General features: G+C 51.5%; 1 protein-coding gene across 1 annotated transcript; it reads right to left on the bottom strand.

The window, feature by feature from the left end:
* Window positions 1–337: 337 nt before the first annotated feature.
* LOC128723122 (uncharacterized) lies at window positions 338–20747 on the bottom strand. Its single transcript, XM_053816830.1, has 12 exons — window positions 20024–20747; window positions 14827–14913; window positions 7931–8054; window positions 6151–7090; window positions 4656–5638; window positions 4424–4585; window positions 4133–4336; window positions 2901–3159; window positions 2538–2810; window positions 2139–2469; window positions 1638–2072; window positions 338–1553 (listed from the first exon to the last, which is right to left on the bottom strand). Exons 1-12 carry the CDS (start codon window positions 20730–20732, stop codon window positions 1270–1272), a joined length of 4791 nt encoding a protein of 1596 aa, XP_053672805.1. The 5' UTR covers window positions 20733–20747; the 3' UTR covers window positions 338–1269.
* Between the last annotated feature and the right edge of the window lie 485 nt (window positions 20748–21232).

Raw genomic sequence — 21232 nt, 5'->3', positions numbered from 1 at the left:
TCGTCGAGCTAAAAAATCTCGATCCCCAAAAATCTCTTTTTCGCGAGTCGAAAATTTTCGCCAAAAACCGGCCCCAAAAAATTCTCGATACCAGGGGAGCAGGAATCTCAGCAGGTAACACCAAGCAACTGGTCTTGCATGCAACGGAACATCTTGCATGCAAGTGAGTCAAATTTTTTGCACACAAGCTTGCGTGCAATCTTGCAACTTGCATGCTACGTAGCGTACAAAGACAGTGTTTCTCAACCCTAATTTCAGAGGCCAGTGTTTCTCAACCCAAAAAAATTGAATGCAATTTTCGGATGATATTTTTTTTACGAACGAATGAAACTATCAGTTACAGGTAAATAAAATACTATATATTCTTATCGAAATGGTGCCGCGCTTGGGATGCTTTCCCGGGGGGAATCAGCAAGCGGTAATCAGCGCGTCACTATCAAAACAACAAAAGCACGAATGGAAGAAAGAGGGAAAAATAAACATAGCACGTACGGGGATGTGAAATACGCGGGACGTTTCACTAAACTAGTTTTCCTGCAGTCAGGAGCATTCTTTTGCTCGGCCTGACCGTCGCTGCTCAAAGTTCGCGGGTGAAATCCTATGCTTTTACATGTTTTTTTTTTCGCTTCTGACGATGGCCGGCAACATCGTACGGGATACAAACACGCGCCCGGCTATAGACTATCAATTCCTTCTCGCTAAAGAACATAATTTAACCTGCTAGTGTGTACAATAAATTACTTCTCACGTTAAGTTGCCTTATCAAATGTCCAGTTTTCGTCGTCGTCATTATTTTTTTGTCTTCCTGTTTTTCTCTCCTTTTTTCGATTAGATTTAGGGTTTTTCCTCTCATTTTAATGTCAACAGAGTGGATGTAAGCTTACTTTAGTACGCGCGTTAGCTACCGGCAGCCGTACCTTACATGTACATTTCCTAGCGCTTCTCGATCGTCGATCGCCTGCTCGTCTAAAGCATCTACATAAACGATAGCTGCCCAAACGCAGGAGTAAAAGTAAGAGTAATAATACTTATCATAACAGTAATGAATATAGCAATGATGACCGACGAGTACCGCATTTCTCACCACAAAGAAAGGGAGAAATTGTGTAATAGCAAAGGTAGTAGATTAGGAGTAGTAACAATTATAACTAGCAGCTCGCCATCTTAGCAATTACACGCACGTACACGACGGACCAGAAATGACGGGTTTTTTTTTGCGCTATTTGTACAAGACGGATGTGATGGAACCTGGACGAACGGCAGGTCCTTCTACAGGTGAACGGTGATGGTGTTGCTGCTCGCGGCGTTCAGCCCGGGTGTTCCGTTTGCTTTGCCACCATCGTCCAGCTGTTTGCCGGTAGTGACGCCATCCTCAACCGGGACTGCCGGTAAGGGTAACGAAACAGGACCGGAACCGTGCGATGAGGACGCCAGGCTGAGTGTTTTCTTCAGGGTGGTGTGCTTTGGTAGTTGATGGTGGTTGTGATGCGGCCAGTGCGGGTTGTCCAGCACCTCGTCGGGACTGAGCGAGATATCAGCTATGATGCCACTCTCTGGAAGGGGAAAAGACGACAAATTAGAATTAGAATTAGAATGCGCGTGATCGGCGGTGGAGCGATCGTCCTTTAGACACCTACCCATAGAACATTGGCTCACGAGGGTCGTCGATCGCTGATGCTTCTTGTAGCTCGTCTTAAGGGGTGCCGGTGCATTCGGGTCGGTGATGCTGAGTGTCAACCGCTTGCAGGTGGTTGTGATGCTGGTGGTGGTGGTGTTGTTGTTGCTGTTTGCGTTGTTGTTATTGCCGCCTACGCTGCTACTACTGCTGGTGCTGCTGGTGGTACTACTGCTGCTGCTCGTGTTGCTGGCGGCGGAGGATGAAGCGGACGAACTGTTGCTGTTGCCGCTTACGCTGACCGTCGTTGCTTCGCAGCCACTCGTCGTCGAGCTGGTACCAGTGCTGACGGATGAGCTGCCCGACGAGGACGAGCTGACGGAGATGATCGATTGCGGGCGTTTGCTCGATTTCGACTCTGGCAACGTGCCCATGAACGAGTGGCGCAGTTTGGGAGCTAAAACAAACAAATTACCGTTAAAATACGGTCCTTAATAAGTCGAACATTTCCTCGCACCGTTACCTTTTCCGAGCTGCGAAAAGCTGATGGAACGATCGTTGATCTGATCCTGGCTGGGGCGGATGTCCAGGCACGGCTTGCTACCGATGCCCATCGAGGACATCTCGGCGAGACGGATCTCGCGGTTGCGTTTCGCCTGCTTCCACAGCAGCTTCGAGATTTCCTCCGTCCATGCGTTCTTTACGTCCTCGCTCATCGTCTGCAGTGTCCACGTGTCACCGGGTTTGCGCTTCCGGAACCAAATCTCAAACCGGTACGGTGAATCGCCTACGTGCGCCGTCAGCCCGATGTCCGACGTTTTGATGCTGTTCTTGTAGATGTAGATATCCAGGTTCTGGAAGGCAATGCAAAAAATATGTGTTTAAGAGCTCTAAGTTGTGGATATTTTTCAAATAGACCTACCTTGCGGTCGGGGAATCGCCTCGCTTTGCTGAACAGAACCAGCTCCTCGAACAGGAACACCTGCCGGAGGGATTTCTTGCCCGCTTTGCCCTCCCACACGAGGAACTCGTTCTGGCGCAGCAACCGGCCCTGCTCCTTCACGTTCACGTCGCAATCCCGCAGACTGTCCATCGCGAGCAGGTCGTTACCGTGGCGCAGCTGGAACCGCACCATCTCCTCGGCCTTCTGCAGCATCTCCAGATCCTCCAGGATCTCCGGGTTGCTGTTGGTGTGCTGGGTGGGTGGATGATCGGACGGTTTGTGAGGGGTTCGTTCGGTTGGCGGCATCCTGCCGTCGTTGTCGACGTCTTGGTTGTTGCTTACTTGCACCTCGGCGCACGCCTTCATCAGCTGCTGCAGGAGCAGCGCGTACTTGCCCATCCGCTGGACCGGCTTCAGCAGGTACGAGGCCAGGTCCATCTTGTCGTTCAGCTCGATCTGCTTCGCCTTGAAGAACTGCGTGCCGTTCTCGCTCATCAGCGAGTCGCTCTTCGGCTTGTTCTTGTTGTACAGGGCGTACAGATAGAACTTTGACTCGTGGCGCAGGAATGCGGTGCCGACCTTCAGCGGGTGATGCTCGCAGCTACCCATCCGAAGCAGAGTGAGAGAGGGAGAGCGAGATAGAGAGAGAAGAAAAAAAAAACCGGGAACCACAAGTAAGTACGGATTGTGACTAGCACCGAATGGGACACCTCCTCATCTATCCGCGTAAGCCGTTCGTCGCCGTAGTCTTCGTGAGCAGTGAGTGTCCTTTCTGGTGGAGGGCGTGAGGGTGGTTGAAGTACATCCATCTCCACACGTCCCCCAAAACATGAACTGGATGACGCGCATCCGCAAATGGGCTGAAAAAGAACTCTAGGCGAGGTGAGAGAAAACTGTCCTTAACTGCTAAAGTCGATCAGCTATTCACTGGTTGCTATGTACAGTGTTGTTCGGAAACATTGCCGCGCGTATGCATATATACAAGAGCGCGCTAGGGCGTACAAGGACACGCGGTTAATCTAGGTCTTAAAGAGGGTATCAAGAGGGTCTGACTTGATGAACGTTTCAGCCCTAGTTACTACGCACTACTGTGTTATTCCGTTCGAGAGTAACTGCGCAGACTACTGCACATATCTACTGCTATAGGCTGGCTGACACATTCTAAAGGAAGCCTTATTAATGTATTAGCGAAACGTTGTTAACCAGAAAAGAGGACAGAGATCCGCTTGGGACGGACTGTGTATAGTACAAATGGAACCTTCCACTACTGGAGGGCAAATATCTACAACCATTCGTCGTTGTCATTTCGTCAGTTCGTTAAGAAGTTTAAAAGAAAAAAAATAAGAGCAACAGCAGTTTTCTCCTGCCGATACTTGAAACGATTGGCTTTTTGGGTTCTGTCTCGCATATATTCCCCGGCCCGGCCGTTTCGTTCGAGTCTCGAGGCTTGTAAGTCTTGCCCTATCGAAGGGAGAGGGTTACCTACGGATAAAGACACAGACACAAACACAAAAACAAACACACAACGATACACAAGTGTATGGATGAAATGGACACCGTCTCAATCGCGTTACCTTTCCAGCTCGCTAAGAAAATGCTGCCGATGGAACTCGCAGATGCGCTCGATGTTGCCGAAGATGACATTACGCTGGCCGCGCAGGGCCTGCGGAATGTCCTCACGCAACAGCTCTTGCGTGTAATTTTCAATGACGTACTGGAGCGATCGGACGTAGTCGCGTTCTGTGCCAATCATTTCCCGCATGATCAATAGAAGCGTCCTGGGTGGTGTGCGAGGATGAAAAAAAGAACACAAACAAACAGTCAAGGTACCGCATTTCTTCGCAATGCAACGAGTCCTTGCTTACTTTTGTGTCTTCTTGTCGAACGGGTTGTTCTCTTCATAATCCAGCTGCAGGTTAGAAGCGTGACAGTACAGGTGCGCATTCGCTTGCAGCGGTATCTGCAGATCCAGGGGCGGTTTTGAGATGCCCTCAAAGCAATCCTCATCCAGATCGTCACTGTTGTTGCTAGAAGAGAGATAGAGCAAGGATTCGTCAGCAGAAAGCACGATGATGGACTGCGGGAATCGACACTTACCATACATTCTTGGGATCATCGAAGCTCTGGCAGGAGCACGTTCGCTCCAGCTTGGCATTTCCATCGCACCGATCGCACCCACCCAACCCGGAATCGGCCATCTTCGAGAGCTCTTCGTCTTCCTCCTCGTGCCGCTGGTGGTGCGAGTGATGATGGTGGTGATGCCGCTGGTGTCGCACCGTCGTCTGATCCTGCCTCTCCGAGGACTCCTGCCGGTGCCGCTGATGGTGATCGGTGTGACGATGATCCTGACTGTGGCGACGATGCCCGTCCGATGGTTCGGTGGCGAGCGTTGGCAGTGAATGAGGAGGTGGTGGTGGCGGAAGCGAATGGCCAAACTTGCCCTTTTCCGGCGTGCTCGTGGCCGTGATCGTGTCGTCGGACATGCTTATATCTAGACTTATGTTATCACTGGTACTGTTGTTATGGTGCTGGTGGTGGTTGTTGTTGAGGACCTGTTGGTTATGAGGCCCACTACTACTCGAGGTGGTGGTGTTGTTCACCGATTGATCGCTCAAGGACTGATCATCGGTAGGTGCGCACGGTAATGAGGTCTCGATGGAATCACCTGCCGATGGAGGCAGCAGTAGACGGCGACATCGTTCAACCAGCCTGATCGGAGCATCGATCTTTTCCGCCAGCTTCAACATCTCCGCGCGGATATCATCGTCCAGCTTAAGCTGTTGCATACCCAGGAGCGAATGGAGCCGAGCAGCGCCTTCATTCCGTTCGCGAACACGCTCCAACCGCTCTTGGAACTCATCCACGCAATCCTTCAGCAGCTTCAGGTTGTCACGCATGATCTCCAGGTCACCGGATGCGTCACACAAATCGCGCCCTTTGCCGAGGTGCTTCCGGGCCACGTAGTAGAACTGCTCGAACCGCTGTTCACACTCGCGAGCCGCTTCCGGTGACTCGAGTGCCCCCGGATCGCTAAACGTTCGCAGCTGCTGTTCACCCTCGTTGCGTATCCAACAGATAACCTTTGGGGGAACAAAATGGAAAGAAGAAAGAAATTTAGGCATTAGAAGGCATCCATGCACAACAATGTCCGGCCGGAACATGAACTCCATTTCCTGCCGGCGGACACCGGAGTTTCATCATCGCGCGCGTTTCGAGGTGCGATAATTTATACGCGCTCTCGGGTGCGATTAAAGTGCTAATGTTTAATTTATAAACGATTGCAGTGCGCATGTTTCCGTTTTTTTCCCGCCCGCGTTGTCTTACACCGCACACTGTATTCCCGCTGGATCTCGGATGCCCACTTGGTCAGTGCGACGTGGAAAAAAAAAACCCAACACGTGGAGAAAGTACCCGTGCAACCAGGTCCTAACCCGCTAGGTGCGGCGATTCGACACAACTTCTCAGAGGTCACATGCCCGATCAATGTCTCGGATCCCGCGGTAAAAACATGCGGAAAGCGGTCATTTACCGCGCGACAACTCCGTCTTCGATTTTTTATGTTGCCGTCGTTGTTCCGCTGAAGTACACGTACCTCGTTGATTTCGTCGTCCAAAGCTCGCTGGCGTGTCATCTCCCGGAGCCGCTCCCGGCGTTGCTCGGTCAGCTGCTCGAGTTTGCGCACGGCCCGGTCCACCTCACCGTAGATGGCGATGACTTCGGCCAACCGCCCGCCGATGACGTCCGACTCGTACTCGATCCGGTTGTCCGCACCGTTGGCCGCGACGGTGTGGCCCGTGCCGCCGGTAATACTAGCTCCGATAACGTTACGCATGCTACTATCTACACTAAAGGCTCTAACTAAATTTTTGGTTTGTTTAAGCGTTTGTTTGTTGTTGATAACGGTCAGCTTGTCCTGCAGTCGTTGTATGGTGTTTGGTCCTTTGTGGCGCAGGTTCTGCAGCTCGGAGTCCATCAGCGCTCGGCTTAGGGCGCGATGTTGCGAGTGCAGTTGGCGGCGGGTTGTGGCCGTGCCCTGTTGCTGAGGCGGTGCCAACGGATTCGGTTGCTGAGGTTGTTGTTGCTGCTGGTGGTTGTTCTGCTGCTGCTGCTGCTGGCCATCTAGACCACGCAGATCACCCAGCACCGCAACTAGCCGGCGGCCGGTCTTCACGCACTGCTGTTGAAGTGGTTCGAGCAGCTGGAAGAAATCGACCCACTCGCGCTGATCGTGCACGTAGAAGCCGCAACACTGGATCGGCAGGTTGTCGGTGCTGATGAAGTTCTTGATCGTTTCGTTGTTGAGATAGCGCACGCGCACGCTACCCGGTCGGAGGTGTTCCTTTAGAGGAGGTCTCGGAATTGTCACGCCACCACCGTTGTGAGCTGGATCCGGTGCATCATACGAGCCAGACACGAACACGGCGGATAGCTTCAGGTGTCCATCGAGCAGTTGCAGCGTACTTTCGATCGTGTCGAGGAACGCGAGCTGGGCGCTCTCGTTCACCAGCAGATGTAGCGTGTAATGGGCAGGTCTGTTGGAAGAACGTGAAAAGAAGCAATGGTTTAGCGGGAAAGATAAGAAAGATTACAAAAAAATCCCTGTCTGGCTGGGGGTTTTCTTGAAGGAACAATTATCGGTTACATCCACGCAGGGGTTCTAAACCGAAACGCACCTTCGCTGGATCACGAGAAAAATGGTCGTAATTATAACGTTCGAAAGTGATAAATGATCGAACCGTGCTTTCAATTATGCGTTGCAGAATTTCTCCGTACTGTTCGCTACAAAGTTTCAACCATGTGGAACCTTTTTGGATTTTTGACGATCAAGAAAAAAAGGCAAAACGCGGATATCGAACTGGTTCAGATGTGGCAGCCGGGAAAAGAATTAAAGCTCGCGGGCACGGGAGTTTGTTTAAGAATTTGCAGTTCCGAGGAACCGCAGACATGCCGCAGGGAAATCGATTTGATGAGTAAATTATTGGGTTTGGTAATTTCAACCGCGGGTTGGCAACGCTCTTCAAAGACGGCGAGGATTTTAAAATTTCAAAAAAAAAAAAAAAAAAAATCAGTATATTATTTTAGCAATATTTTTAAACATTGTATAAGAAAATACGAAAGTAGCACTACCTGATTCGCAGTGCGCAATGAAACTTCAGCTCTTTCCGAATAAACGGCACATGAGAAAGCTTTTCTTGTACCATCCAAGATTCACTGTACCAGTGAATTCACTTCTCTGCCCAACGAAGGTCACATTCGGGAGAATACGTTGGCCCTTGCGCACCATTGCATCATTGCAGGCGAGTTTCGATCTCGTAAATCTTCCGAAGCAAAATTAGTGGCGTCGTTGCGTCGAGGCTGCCTTCGGAACTTACCTTTGGATCGGCAGGGTGTTGTAGTACAGTAGCACCGTCGCGATTTCGTAACAGTTCAGCCCGGATGCTAGCGTTTTCGCCACCTCGATGTAGATGATCGGCGATCCGGAGCGATCGTGCGTTCCTGCGGGATAAAACGATAGCAAAACGATGTAATTTTGTGCGTTGGGAGTTAATTTTGTTTGAATAAAGCTACCACGAACTGCTGGCTTTAGGGTACGTCGCTCTGTGAAGTGTCTCAACTTAGAATAGACCCGCCGGTGGACTAGCGCCGAGCAGCCAAAAGCGACAGAGAGCTAGGAACACGGGAACCCCTTCTATCCTCGGGCCGGTTCCGGTCTCATCGATCAATCGCGATAAAATCTGTGCGGCTCCGATCGAAACACGCTCGGGAAGCGAATTAAATCACTCCCGAATCGCACCTGATTGCGAAGGCCAAAGCTCTGTGCGGTAACGAGGCAGAACCCGATTCCCATGGGCGAACGATGGTTGCGCTCGCTATTGACCGGGACACCGGGGCACGATCGTGGCCGGTGCTAATCAGCGTCGGGAAATCACTCCCTCTTCGTTGGGCGGTGGAAAATAAATCAATAGAAAACGCCATCGCACTCGTCGGTCAGCACGGAGCAGAAGGAATCGCTTCGTTTCGTGCCATTTCCCGCCACCACGTGCGCGGGTTGTTGTTGGGGGTAGTTGTAGTTTTGCGCAGAAGAAACCTCGTGAGATTTTCCACCCATCGACCCGCAACGGCGACCCGTAAGCAGGCAGGGTTTGGTGGGCAAGAGGCAAGTTCGCGTGAAAGTGATTTATATTTAATTTTATCGCCGCGGAGGTAAGTGCAGAAAAATAAATAACTACCCTTCGGGCCGGGTTCGGGAATCGCGCCCGATCGGTTTCCGGCCGCATTTTCCTTGACATTTTGCTGCCTCCCTCATCGGACCGGCGTGTGTATTTAGCGTGTTTTAGCGTGTCCCCGCGCACAATGTAGTTCCTTTTTTTTTCGTCGTTGTTGTGGCGCTCGAGACACAGGGAAGACGATTCCCAAAAGGGGCACATCCTTGCGGGGTCCAGCCATTGCGTAAATCGATAGCCAATCGCTAGGTGCGAATCGAAGAAAGCGAGAGCGAAAGTGCGTAAATCTTGCGCTGTCTTCCACGAGAAAACCCATCATCAGAAAGAACACCAAACACCGGCACACTGGACGGACTTTGACCACAACAGGAGATCCTCCCTTCCCACATACACACACGCACACGGACGGACGGACACACACGTGCGATACTCTGACCTCGCTCGAAGGGGATATTTTTATCTAGATTTTTATGCTCGCCTCACCAGCCGGAATGCGCGGACATGCAGCACTCGCTTTTCAAGGTGCAATCGGAAACTTTCGATCTCGCGTTCGATTCTTTTCGGCACTTCGGACCGAGAGATTCAGCCCCGGTTTGGCCGTAAAATGTGTGGCGCAGAGGGTGATTTGTGGTCCGATGGAATGACCATTCAAAACCAACCAGGTGGTAGCTCAATGCAGCCGGGAGATGATAAAAACGCCCTCCGATCCAACCGCTTGGGCATAAAAAGCTGCCCGAATTGCTCATGAGCTTGCGTGCGATAGCGCATAATGTGATGGAATTGCGAAAATATTACCTCAATAAATAGCGGAAGGAAAGGAAAATTAACACTCAAAAGCGATACGGCGAGTGAGATATTACAATATCGGTAATTTATTTGACGGCTTGTGCTCGAAACAAAAGACTCAAACGCACTCGTGTAAGATTATCCAGCGACAGGCGGCTCCTTCTGCTGCACGCAGGAGTTTGGTGGAGGTTTTTGTTTCGTGCAGTGCATTCCCGTTTCGTAACATCGACCGAGAAAAAAAAGGGGGCGGCATGAACAAAACGCGTCCATTCGAGGACGTTATTAAGTGAGCAGCCCTTTGGTCGGATGGGCAGCACCACCGGGCTCCTTTCCGTGGGCAACAAAACGGACTCGTTCACAGCGCTCGTTTGATTGACACTTTCATTTTTCAATACTGCCCTCAGGTCAACTTTTCCGAGCTCAAAAACCCCCGTCTAGAAGACGAAAACGCCCGGGCTAACGCTAACGAACGAACTGGGAGGGTAAAATAATAAAATTGACAAAACCTCACACATTCACACGGCTACCGTTCTCTTCTCCACCGGCACCCCTGCTCACCCCGGGGCCGACAAATTTGTGATCCCCTCGGAGCTGTTGGGGTATGAAGAAATTCTACACCTCACCCTGGGCGAAGGAGAAAGTGACCCGTCCATGGGGTGCGAGTGATTGTGAGCGGCGCACACGAGACAAAGTAACGAGATCGCGCACACACAGTCGAAAGTGACACATTCTACCACGGGTGCCAACCAGGACCGGTCGAGGAAACTCCACCGGAGAAAGATGGACCCGCGCCATCACGCCTGATGGGCTCTCGTGCGATGACAGGACAGGGCTCTTGGTTGGGCTGCTACGTCCTCGCGGAGGTGGACAACAAAAGCCGAAAGGGGTCTCGCGCGCGCGATCGCTAATTGTGAACATTTGCGCGGCTCCATTAGTTAATCATGGGCTCACCGAGAGGTCCTGCGAAAAAGGGTCCCACCGGCCGGTTCGCAAAACGGTGAAGCGAGGGTGCCGCTTGGGCCAGCCGTTCGGACAAATAGCAATAAATTTTCGTTAACGAGCAGAAAATCACGGCAACTCGAGACGCGAGTGCTCGGGCGCGCGGATGAAGACATCGTTAAATAAGTGCATGTTTCGTGTGCATTTTTACCTGTCGCCTGTGTGGAGAGAGTGAGAGAGAGAGAGGGAGCGCGTGCAGATTGGTTGAAGGCAGCGAAAAAAGAAGCCTTCTTTAACAACAGCAAGAAAAAAAAAGATATATAGTCACCCCGAATGGAGAGAGGTTGGATGGCACCGTGATGGCATTGCAGCAGTTCCTTTTTTTCAACCCTCGAACGCTGCAAAATAGCTGTGCGTAAGTGGAGAGGGCACATTCATGTTTGGGGCTGTTGCATGTCAAAAGGGCCATGTGCGCGTCACTTGGCACCAACACACCGACCCGAGCGCTAAAATGCACCCGTGCGAACGTCTCCGGATCGGGACGAGTTCACGCTTAATGCTCTCGGATTACATTAATATACATGTATCGCCGCGCGCGTGAAGCTCCCGATGAGGGATGCACTTAAACGAGCAGCATTTGTCTTGCGGATGTAGCTTCCCGTCGATAAATAACCACTCATGGTTTGTGTGTGGGATGATGAGCAGGCAGGAAAAAGGGATCCACCCGCGAGTGGGTTGGTTGGGTGTCTTTTGAGCTGCATTTTTGTTAGCTCGCGATTTCAACGGCATCGAGGATCGGAGGATCCGTAAGTGATCAAAGCATCGCGTGGAGGTTGAGCTTCGCGTAAGAAAGCGTACATGATGAGACGATTGAAAGCCAAACCCTGGTAAGATGTTAAATCATTTGAATTGTACATGACCCTCTCGGAGAAGAAGAGGGCCTCCAATCCATGGCCAATCGATCCACACACACGCGGCCATCGCGAAGACGAAGAGACTCGTTCTTTTAACTGATCGCTCCCAAGGAGGAAGCAAAAATTCGCGCATAATAGTGACAAATTGCTCGCATCAGGCAAAACCATTCGCTGCAGCATCCTCCCGGTTTGCTCCCATTGACCTTGGGCATGCTCTTTGATCGCATGTTTTATATGCTTGCGCTTTTTTTTTTCATTCAACCCCAATTCACGTTCCGGTTTCGTGTGGTAAGCGATTTTTGAGCCACATTCCATCGAAGGGACTCGTACACGAGCGTGTTCTCGCACGCGGGGCACAGTAATGAATGTTATGCTTTTGGACGCCATTTGACGCCGCGCGACCGTACCCCCAATACGCGCCGGGAATGTAAATACGATGTTGCGAGAACCCGTGTCCTGGAGCATGTTCCGGACATGGGACATGCGCGAGCGCGGAACTGGGTCGGTTGCATAAATTTGAGCAGCCCGCGACGTGCATACGTCGTGCGATTAAATTCGATCAGCCGAGCAAAGCGTCAGCGCATTCGTCACGTATTCCCACCGCTGCACTAATGCTCCCGGTTTATGCGCTCGTGCAGGCGAGTCCGGTACACGTATGTTCCGGCTGGTTCTGGCAAGAATATGGGATCGGTCGCGCTTTCGTTCTTGATGGGCGTGAACTCATGCAGCTAGAAGCTTTTGCAACACTGACATGTCGCTGGTGCAAGCGCATATTTACGGACATGGATCATGTTTTTCAATCGAACGTGTGTGTGTGTATGGAGCCGTTGTGTTTTGAGTGGTAAAAGGATGTTTGATGCCAGTCGCGTCGCCAGCACACGAAATATCGACTAATGATGCATGTTGGAGATAAATCAACGATCATGCAAAAGGTGGAAAATGTACTCAAGGTGATGACGTAAAAACATATTGAATGGATCATTTTATTAAGCAAATTCATTAGAGCAATATTAATGCATCTAAAACGATCCTACACAAACAATTTATATGAAAAAGATGATCACTCGAAGCTGTGCAAAGCACCACTTGCAAACCAAACAGGTTCCAACCGCACGGACGCACTAATGCTCCCGGTTTACGATCCAACAGTGATGGGTTGAAATTCACGAACGGAATCACAAATTGGAAGCACAAATGCGCCACAATGATTCATAAACGGCCTTTGGTAGGGGGGGATTAACTACACCGGTACGGTATTGTGCAACATATGCAGCATGCACGCGCGCGCGCGCGTCCGAACGAAGCGATATGATGGATGGAAAATGTATAAATATGATCATTGGATCCGATCGCATCCACGGCGATTAGTGTAATGCCACAAAAGCAACCCCACCGCGCCATTGGACCATCGTCGCCACACGTTCATGCACCAAACCGTGAGCCCTTGCATGGCCCTTCTACTTCCACGAGCGCTGAAAGGGCGCTGGCAGCGCTACACCCTTACGAATCTTGCATACCGCTCAACACTGGAAGCTCGACAAGATCGCTAGAAACGACCAGTGGTAGAGTACATGGCCAACCACGCTGGTGCTGGTGTGCAGGCTTCGTCGCACCAGGAATCCAACCGAGATGAAAGCTCGTACCCCGGGGGAACAACAATAACAATGCAACGGTTGGAGCATAAATATCAGTCATTTGTTTCTTCCGCAGCATGCGCGGAAAGCGCAACCGGGCATTGGTTGGAGCCCTTCCGAAGGCCGGAAAAAGGTGGTGAAGCAAAGCAAAGCGCCCGGGACACATGGATGCGGGCCGGGAGTTATGTGGCACTCGCTTCCATTCGTGGCGCGAGCGGGTTTATGTTCATGTTGCATGTCCACCACCTCTCGGGCCACCTTTCCGAGCGGCCACACGAAGCGGGCGTCGAAGCGATCGTACTGGCGCTTGAACAGGCGATATAGATTTTAGGAGTTGTTGTCATTTGTTTCTTCCAGTTATTGAACACGAAACCGAACCCCACTCTGCTCACTCTGGGTCTTCTTTCTCTCTCTCTTGGTTGACCAAAAAAGGGCACTGGGCTGCTTCTTGGGGTGTTTCGTGTGACACAGGACCCACAGACCTTTAGGGCCAGTTGGGACGGCCACACCACACGTAACCACGAACGTTGCTTCGATGGGCGCCGTTCGGGGGTTTGGGATGCGCTGCGGGATGATTGATGTTCGCAGATCACTATCGATCGGTACATGTGTTCGATCTAATCTGTCCGCATGCGCCGCACGTAAAATGCCTTGTTGTTCGCCCTTTGCGGGATGACGATCAAACTCTGATAGCCTAAAGTTAGAAGCACGTTTAGAGCCAACTTCCCATGCAGTTGGATGGACCTTTGCTTCTCAAGAGAAAGTAATTAGCACAATTCCAACGGAGGGCTACACTAAAGAAGATATCGATAAGCTTCAAACCGGCGTTGGGACAGTGAAACAGTGACGAATTATTCTCACACTGCACGTTGGTAGGGAAAAACGGCAGTTAAGCTTTTCGCACACACGTTCAGAGCCAAACCAAGGTAGCTCGCGTTTGCGGCAGGTTTGTTTTTGAAATATTAATCCCAAGGTTAGGATACGTCAATCCGCTAATTCACATCGACAGCGCGTTGCTGCGTGGCAACTACAGGCGGATGTACTTCGGGACTTTCCCCCCGATCAATAGATTCTTCACAAACGTAGCTCTCCGCATCGGAGACGATGGTGACCCCAAGGATGGACCGGTTCGACCGTGTGCGGCTTTGTGTCCTCATCCCCACCGGGTGTCGTCGGCCTCATATTTCACCAGGATCCCCCAGCACGTCCGACGCACCCCACCGGACATGATGAAAAGCTGAATTCCGAGGGACCGAGCCCGTCAAACGGAACCGATCGATCCGGGAGCTAGAGGCCAATAAGACCCGACCCTATCGGGAATGACAATCAAAGCCCCGCCGTGATTGACCGACCTGGTGTGCCAGGTTCGAGGAGTCGCGTCTTCGTGGCAGCGGTTGCGGTTGCCGTTCGCGAATCGAAGGCAGGAAAAGCTGGCAGCTTCGTAGCTGCACGCACGAGCGTGTCGCGGTGACCCTTTTCGGTTGCTATTTTCACTCTCACAGTGCCGGTGAGGTGGGTTTAGGCTTCTGATCGTTCGATTGGTGGTTTTGAAACCGCACCGGGCAATTTGGCTCACCCGTTTCTCGGCACACGAGCACCGGCTGGTGAGATGTTCAATCCCAGGGTTTGTGTGACGTGTAATGGAAAGGAAAAGTGTTTTTCTTCCTGATGCCGTGGCAATCGTTCAATCCGGATCGTTGTGACAATCGACGTGGGAAACCCTATCTGTTGCTGATCTAACCCGCACCAAGAATGTGTCCCGTGTACGTACCTGGTATTGAGATTCCTGATGTCAAGAGTTTCTCCGGCAGCTCGCGAATCGATCGTGGGGCGTGGATCTCGTGCGGGAAATGAGGTGCTGATGGATAGGAAACGAGAACAATATGGAGTGAATTAGATGTGATGAAATGATAATCGCTCCACTAATGTGAAAAGAAATGTTTCTATGTTGAGTTGCAGTGTGCCAAGTTTGAAGTTCATGTACCAATTAATTTCAAGGCCAGCAGAGAGATAACGCAACACTTTGCATCGTAATAGATAGATATTTGTTCGTGAAATTGCCATCTTGCCTTGGCGGTAAAAGTTGGTTGGTGGGGAGTTTAAATATTTGCCTCGTCTCCGCATCCGAGCAATATAACCCTGGACCTGGAGTGGCTGTATGCCGCTTTCTGTTACGCTTGCTCGGAGCTACTCCCCAGTGTTGGGCACGAAACTGCGGCAACTTGCGCGGGCCAAACCACGGTCAAAACGTTTCACATCTACCCTTACTTCCGGCCCCGAGCGCGACCAACTGGCCCTGTTCCGTTATCTCCATTGACTTAACCCAGATAAGAAAATTACGCAAAAATCGTGCATCAACTGCTTTTTCCTCCATTAGCTCCGAATCGTGCTGGCCGATAAGTTCCCTCAAGCGGAGGCCACCCTTCGCTGGCGCTTTTTTCTCCTCCGCGCGTAGTGCGAAACTTCTTGCAGCAATCGAAGCTAATTCGATCATGCAATACCTCTCTCGGCGGCCGGTTTCGGGTGGATGCTGGGAAGAAAGGCGTTCCTAGAACGTGCTATCTTCTCAACAACGATGGTTGAGTTCTTGCACAACCGAAACGCACCATCGTAAGGCTGGCGTGGGATGGGTTGAAAGTGTGCACACGATTTTCTTATTTGAGCCCCATTTTCCGACGCGCCTTCGGGCCATTCACGACCGCGTATGATCACATCGGAAGCTCCCTACAACGGTGTGTCCAAGCTGACCCACGGAAGAACATCTCCTCGGTGGTTACGAAACAAGTCGCTCGACCGCGTCTGGACTCGTCCGTGCATCCTTCGGGCGGACCGCGTCTGATAAGCGGGATGACCTGAAAACTGTGGTGCGCCTTCTGTGAGATGCCGGTGATTTCCCTGGCCAACCTCCCGCGAGGGATGATTTGGTGCGAAATGATCGCGATATCGTACGCTGACCCATTCAACGAGGTCACGGATGTAGGATGAGAGACCTGTTGGGGTTCTATTTGGACAATGCGGTTGATCCAACGTTTCTTCGCACAGGAAAACCTACAGCCCTACCCAATCGGGGACCCGTATCATCACAGCAGGTGACCCTTGAGTAGGGCCACACCATCTCGATCATCTTCTGCGCCGCCACGTCCAAACACCTTCTCCCTTTCCAAACGGCCCATTCGATGGGGTGGAATGAATTTCATTCACTCATTAGGGGCGGCGTTTCCATGGCTCACCCAAAAGGGCCGGTGCTTGATATGTAAATAAGCTTTCGGATAATTTGGCGGCCATCACCGGGCGGGTCCGTGCTCATATCTCCGACCGAACCTTGGGTGGGCCCTCGCGCCCGTAAGCCATCCGCGTGCGTTCGTTCGACCAGTTTGAAGCCCCCAATTCAAGGGTATGACCCGGGAAAGAAAAGCCCAATTTACACCATTCTTTCGACAGGGAGGAGGGTTCGTATGGTTGTCGTTTTGTTACTTCTCTGCTTCCTTCCCAAATTCAATCGTTGCCGCTGTCAAGTGAAGAGGGATTTCTTGTTTTCGGACCTGACTGAGGGATGAGTCTGCGAGACGAGCCACGGCGCATGGTGCAGTCGGCGTGTGAGCCAGCATGCGTGGCGTTGCTGACGCACCAGCAACGATGCCACGTGTATGTAGGTCAGTCGGTCGGTGATTTATGAGTGACATTGATGAACTTATGCCCTAGTATGAGGGGTTGTGTTTTTTTTTTTTGGGAAAGAGTCGGAAAACACACGCCACCCAAGATGATGCGGGTGGGTTTGCATTCCACTTCGATAAAAAGCGAATGGAGATTGAATCAATTTTGTTCCTCATTGTTTACGATGTTTATTGAGGTTTGTAGAATATTGTGAGATTGCTAACACAAGCGCTTTCCTAGCAAATCCCTATCACTTTAATTCAATGCAAACCCCATACACTTCGGCTGTTGTGAGCTCCCGGCAATGCAGTCGAAAGACATAATCGAGCTACAAATCCACCAGCACAATCCGTTGTCAAACATACACCACAGCCAATCTGGCGGGCAAACGGTCAATATATCAGCAATAAAACATCGATCGGACCCGGTCTCGTTGACTGACGGAGGTTTCGCACCCGCTTCTGTGGTGCAGCGGAAATGTAAATCCACTCCCAATTGACAGGAAACAACTGACAGGCCGTCCGCGATCGTCGACTGACCGCCGACGTACGACGTTGGGTGATCACTTTCCATCCACCCGATCGCTGGAACCGCCAGTCTGGCTGTCGGCAAAGATGCAACCCGGACCGATTGCCCGGAGCGATTGCGAATGTTTGCGATTCAAAGCGCATCACATTGCACAAATGCACCCGGCGCGCAAACCCCGAGGGCAACAGATTCGCTTTCGTTCGCTTGGTTAGGGGCTGTTTTTATTTCCCGTAAGTCACCACCCTTTTCTTGGGGTGCCTCGGGTCGACGGACGGTGTTTACGATCATCGATTGAAATACGATTGGGAGTGCAGCGTGCAGCAGAGTGCATCGAATGGCGGACGAGTGCGTGTCGATCGATGATCGATGATGGTGCGGTTTGCCGCCGACGATCTCATGTGCCGTGCCCTTTCGCCCGAGGGTTTTCCCAATCGGAAACGGATGCAGCAGCTGCACCACGATCGGCCCGCAATCTGTCAAGCTTGGCTCGATTTTGATGTATTTTGAAAGTCGATCGGTTGCGATCGTCACTTGTGGTGGAAGTGTGTGGTGTGTAATTTAATTACCCACAATCGTCCCGGGCGGTGACATTTCCGTCGGGTCAGAGTGATTGGTAAAAGAGCCTTCGGTGGGTCAGTCAAAACTGTCTCTTCGCTGATGCGAGTACTTTCGCAAGGATGGCAAGGGCATCCGTGGCGCTCAACAATCGTGACCGGTGCGATGTCATCAACCGGCCACATCAACGAACCGAAGCGCACAAACCGATCCGTTGTACCGTAAGCGCGGAAGATAATGTCACAGCCGTACCATGTTGGCCTCGTCCGATCGGTTCTCTGGCGGTTTGCGGTCGTGCGTTTCGCTTTATGCTGTGCGACCCATTAAAATTAGCTCAAGCAAAGCGAAACCATCGCCACCGAGAGCCGTTTCGCTTCCTTGATGCTCGCAAGAAACGGTTCCGACTTTCGACGGGACGACCGTGTTCCGGGAGACGACCTGTCCTTGTGTGCGGACACGACGATGACAACAAAAAAAGAGACCTCGTGCCTGCGACCCTCGGCGGCAGCTTAGCCGATAAAGGACCAGCAGGCCGTAGCAGGGCGTTGAAAAGACATTCCATTCGATTATGCCCGGCGGCGGTGTAATAGGTGCGTTTAATAATTTCATAATTTGCCCGAATGGGAATCGCTCTCGCAGTGCCGCGCGCTGCCGTTCGCGGTAACAATTGCACCGACAGACCAACGGCTTGGGCAAAGCTGCGTTCGCAATTTAAGTAGTTCACTAAATGACGGTCATTATGTCACCTCTCGGTGGGTGACACACTCGACACGTGTACCCGTTGGAAAAGCATGTACCATGTAGGGGGAAAAAGGGACTAACTGCAGCTGCAACGGTTTAGCAGCTCATCGCCTCGCTGCAGTGCGACGAAACCCGACGCAGAGAGGGCAGATGCTTAATCCTACTCCGTATGCTAATTGCGACACGGTTTCAAGTGCGTCTAGACAAACTTGTTATGCGTTTGCGACACGCAAAACGCTGTCACTGCGTGTTTAGCGCATTTGTCATCATTATCTTGGATGGTGCAGTAAGACGAATGCTTGGGTGCGAGTGTAGAAAAATGTCACCGCTGTTGATCGCCTGTCTTAAATATATTTGATTTTTGTTAGAGACTTATTTCATCTCGTTCGAAAGGTCAATGGAATGGAGCGAGAAATTTACTACACAGCACAAAAATCAATTTAAAATGAAAGAATTCAACGCTTAGAGTCCATAAATGGTTCCTCCATTGGTAGAACGATAATTCGCTATTAATTCGTTGGAGATCGTATATGGTACCCTACCTTCGCACAAACCTGATTGACTGAGCGCTCTTTTGGCTCACCTTTCATTCTGTTGCCAGTTATCGATTTCAAACCACAAACCGATTTCCGATCGAACGGATTCTAACTGTTCCTCGCTTGACCGCTCATTTAATTCTTTCCTTCGGTGCAGTTGGCCTCGATGCGTTCGCACGCGATCGGAACCTCGATCGGGCGGCGTTTTCATTGATGCTGTGAAGTTTGGCTGGGGTCGTAAAAGAAACCCGCTTCAGCTAAACGATCGCACCACCGTTCGAACAATTAATAATCGCACTAAACAACACACCTCCCATCGGTGAGCTGATTAAACCGAGCCTCTTTCAGGAGCGTGTTCCTGAAAGGCCACCATTCCTTTTCTGGGCGCTTATACAAAGCAAGGACGGAGATAGTTATGGTTATAAGAATTTGGTTTTCTTTTTATATGGACGTCCGTAGCCATCCTGTGCCGGCCAGTTCCCTGCTCTATTACGTGACGATAGTCGGCTTCCCGTTACGATTTGCGCTATGACGTGACGCAGCCACCTCCCGTTCTTCGGCAATTCTAGGTCAACGGGAAAAGCGGCTTCGTCATTGGCACATAATCAAGCGGTGTGGAAGGCTCTGGAAATTGCCTTAGAGCCGGCCAAACCGGCCCGGTGCTTGCCGGAACGATCGAGAAAGAGTGCATTTCCATTGACCACCTCCAGGCTGTTGGTGATAGTGATTCATCGACATGGGAGTGCTTGGAAGTGAATGGATTCCCTTCATTCTTTCGATTACACGTCTTATTTTAAGCTTCAAATAATAAATGTACCTATCAGCTTTAGCAGTTTATATTCGATCCTGTAGATATGTGCAAAAAGGCTCACGTTCATCCCTACTTTTGCCAAATAAAAATGAGCACATCCATCGTATTACATAACCAAAAGATGGAGGATTCCTGGTTCTTACCTGGTTCACACTTCTTCTGCTCGTCACTGCTCTCTTCGTCGCTGTCGATGTGTGGAAAGGAGCCTCCAAGACAGAATAGTGGCATCCCTGTGGTTGCCGCGGCCGCCATTGATCCCACGGCTTGCGCTGCTGATTGCTGATTATCTCCTGCATGTCCACCACTGCCACCACCGCCCCCCTCATCCCCACCGGTGTCACAGATGGTTACGCTTAGGCCGTCATTACGCTGATTGCCGCCGGTGGCGGTGTTGATGCCGATTTGTGGAGCATTTTCACTTTTTCCTCCATTTTGATTGGCATTGGCGTTAGCCGGCGCCGTGGTCGTCGTCGTCGTCGCCGCTGGCGTTGCCCTGGCGGCCGTTGACAGGTTGGCACCGGAAACGACGGTCACCAGCGGGTGCCGCTTGAGCTGCGTGTACTTACTGTTGATTAACGGCTTGTTGTTTTTGGTGATCAGTTCGCGCGAACGTCGCAGCTGACCGAGCTTGGGTGTGCCGGGTGTCGCACCAAAGTGACCACGACCCGGTTCCGCCAGTTCACCATTCTCATCGGTAGCGTCGGCGGTGTCCAGCTCTTCACTGGTGCCTCCATCGACGATGGGACCAGGTGCCGATGGAAAGGACAGATCCTCCAGCGGGACGCGGCTGATCGCCCGCTCGATGCCAACCAAAAGGTTCTGCAGCAGGGCGGGCAGATCTTCCGTCAGCATCTCCACAGCTAGAGGGGTGATCGGATCGCGGATTGGATCCAACCGACGGTACACGATCGAGGGATGGGACGTGGTGGCGGTGGGGCCACTTGCGTTGGTTGCGGGAGGCGCGATGTTCGCTGCTGCTGCTGAAAGGGTCGCGGATGCACCCCGCCAAACGGCATAGAGCTCGGGTTTGCTGGTGTCCGGCTCGGGTCGAATGCAAAGGTACGTATCCTGCGACCGGACCAGCGATTCATCAAGAGCTCCCAGATGGAGCACCAGGGCTCCTGAGACAGCCAGCGGCCAACCTTCACACCAGCTTAGGTTCTGTGGGGAAGCAGAGAGAGAGAGAGAGAGAGAGAGAGAGAGAGAGAAATTAAGTTTTAGATATCCGTTTTATGTGGGATTTATCATCGTAAGATCCTGATCAATTATAGGGAGAAAAAAAAGCGATAGTTATGTTCTACTAGCTGTCCATATTTTAATGCCACCGAATGTATGTTCTCGGATTCCGGACC

The sequence above is a fragment of the Anopheles nili genome, chromosome 3, assembly GCF_943737925.1.
Source record: "Anopheles nili chromosome 3, idAnoNiliSN_F5_01, whole genome shotgun sequence".
Lineage (NCBI taxonomy): Eukaryota > Metazoa > Arthropoda > Insecta > Diptera > Culicidae > Anopheles > Anopheles nili.
This window is presented reverse-complemented; position numbering and strand designations above follow the sequence as displayed.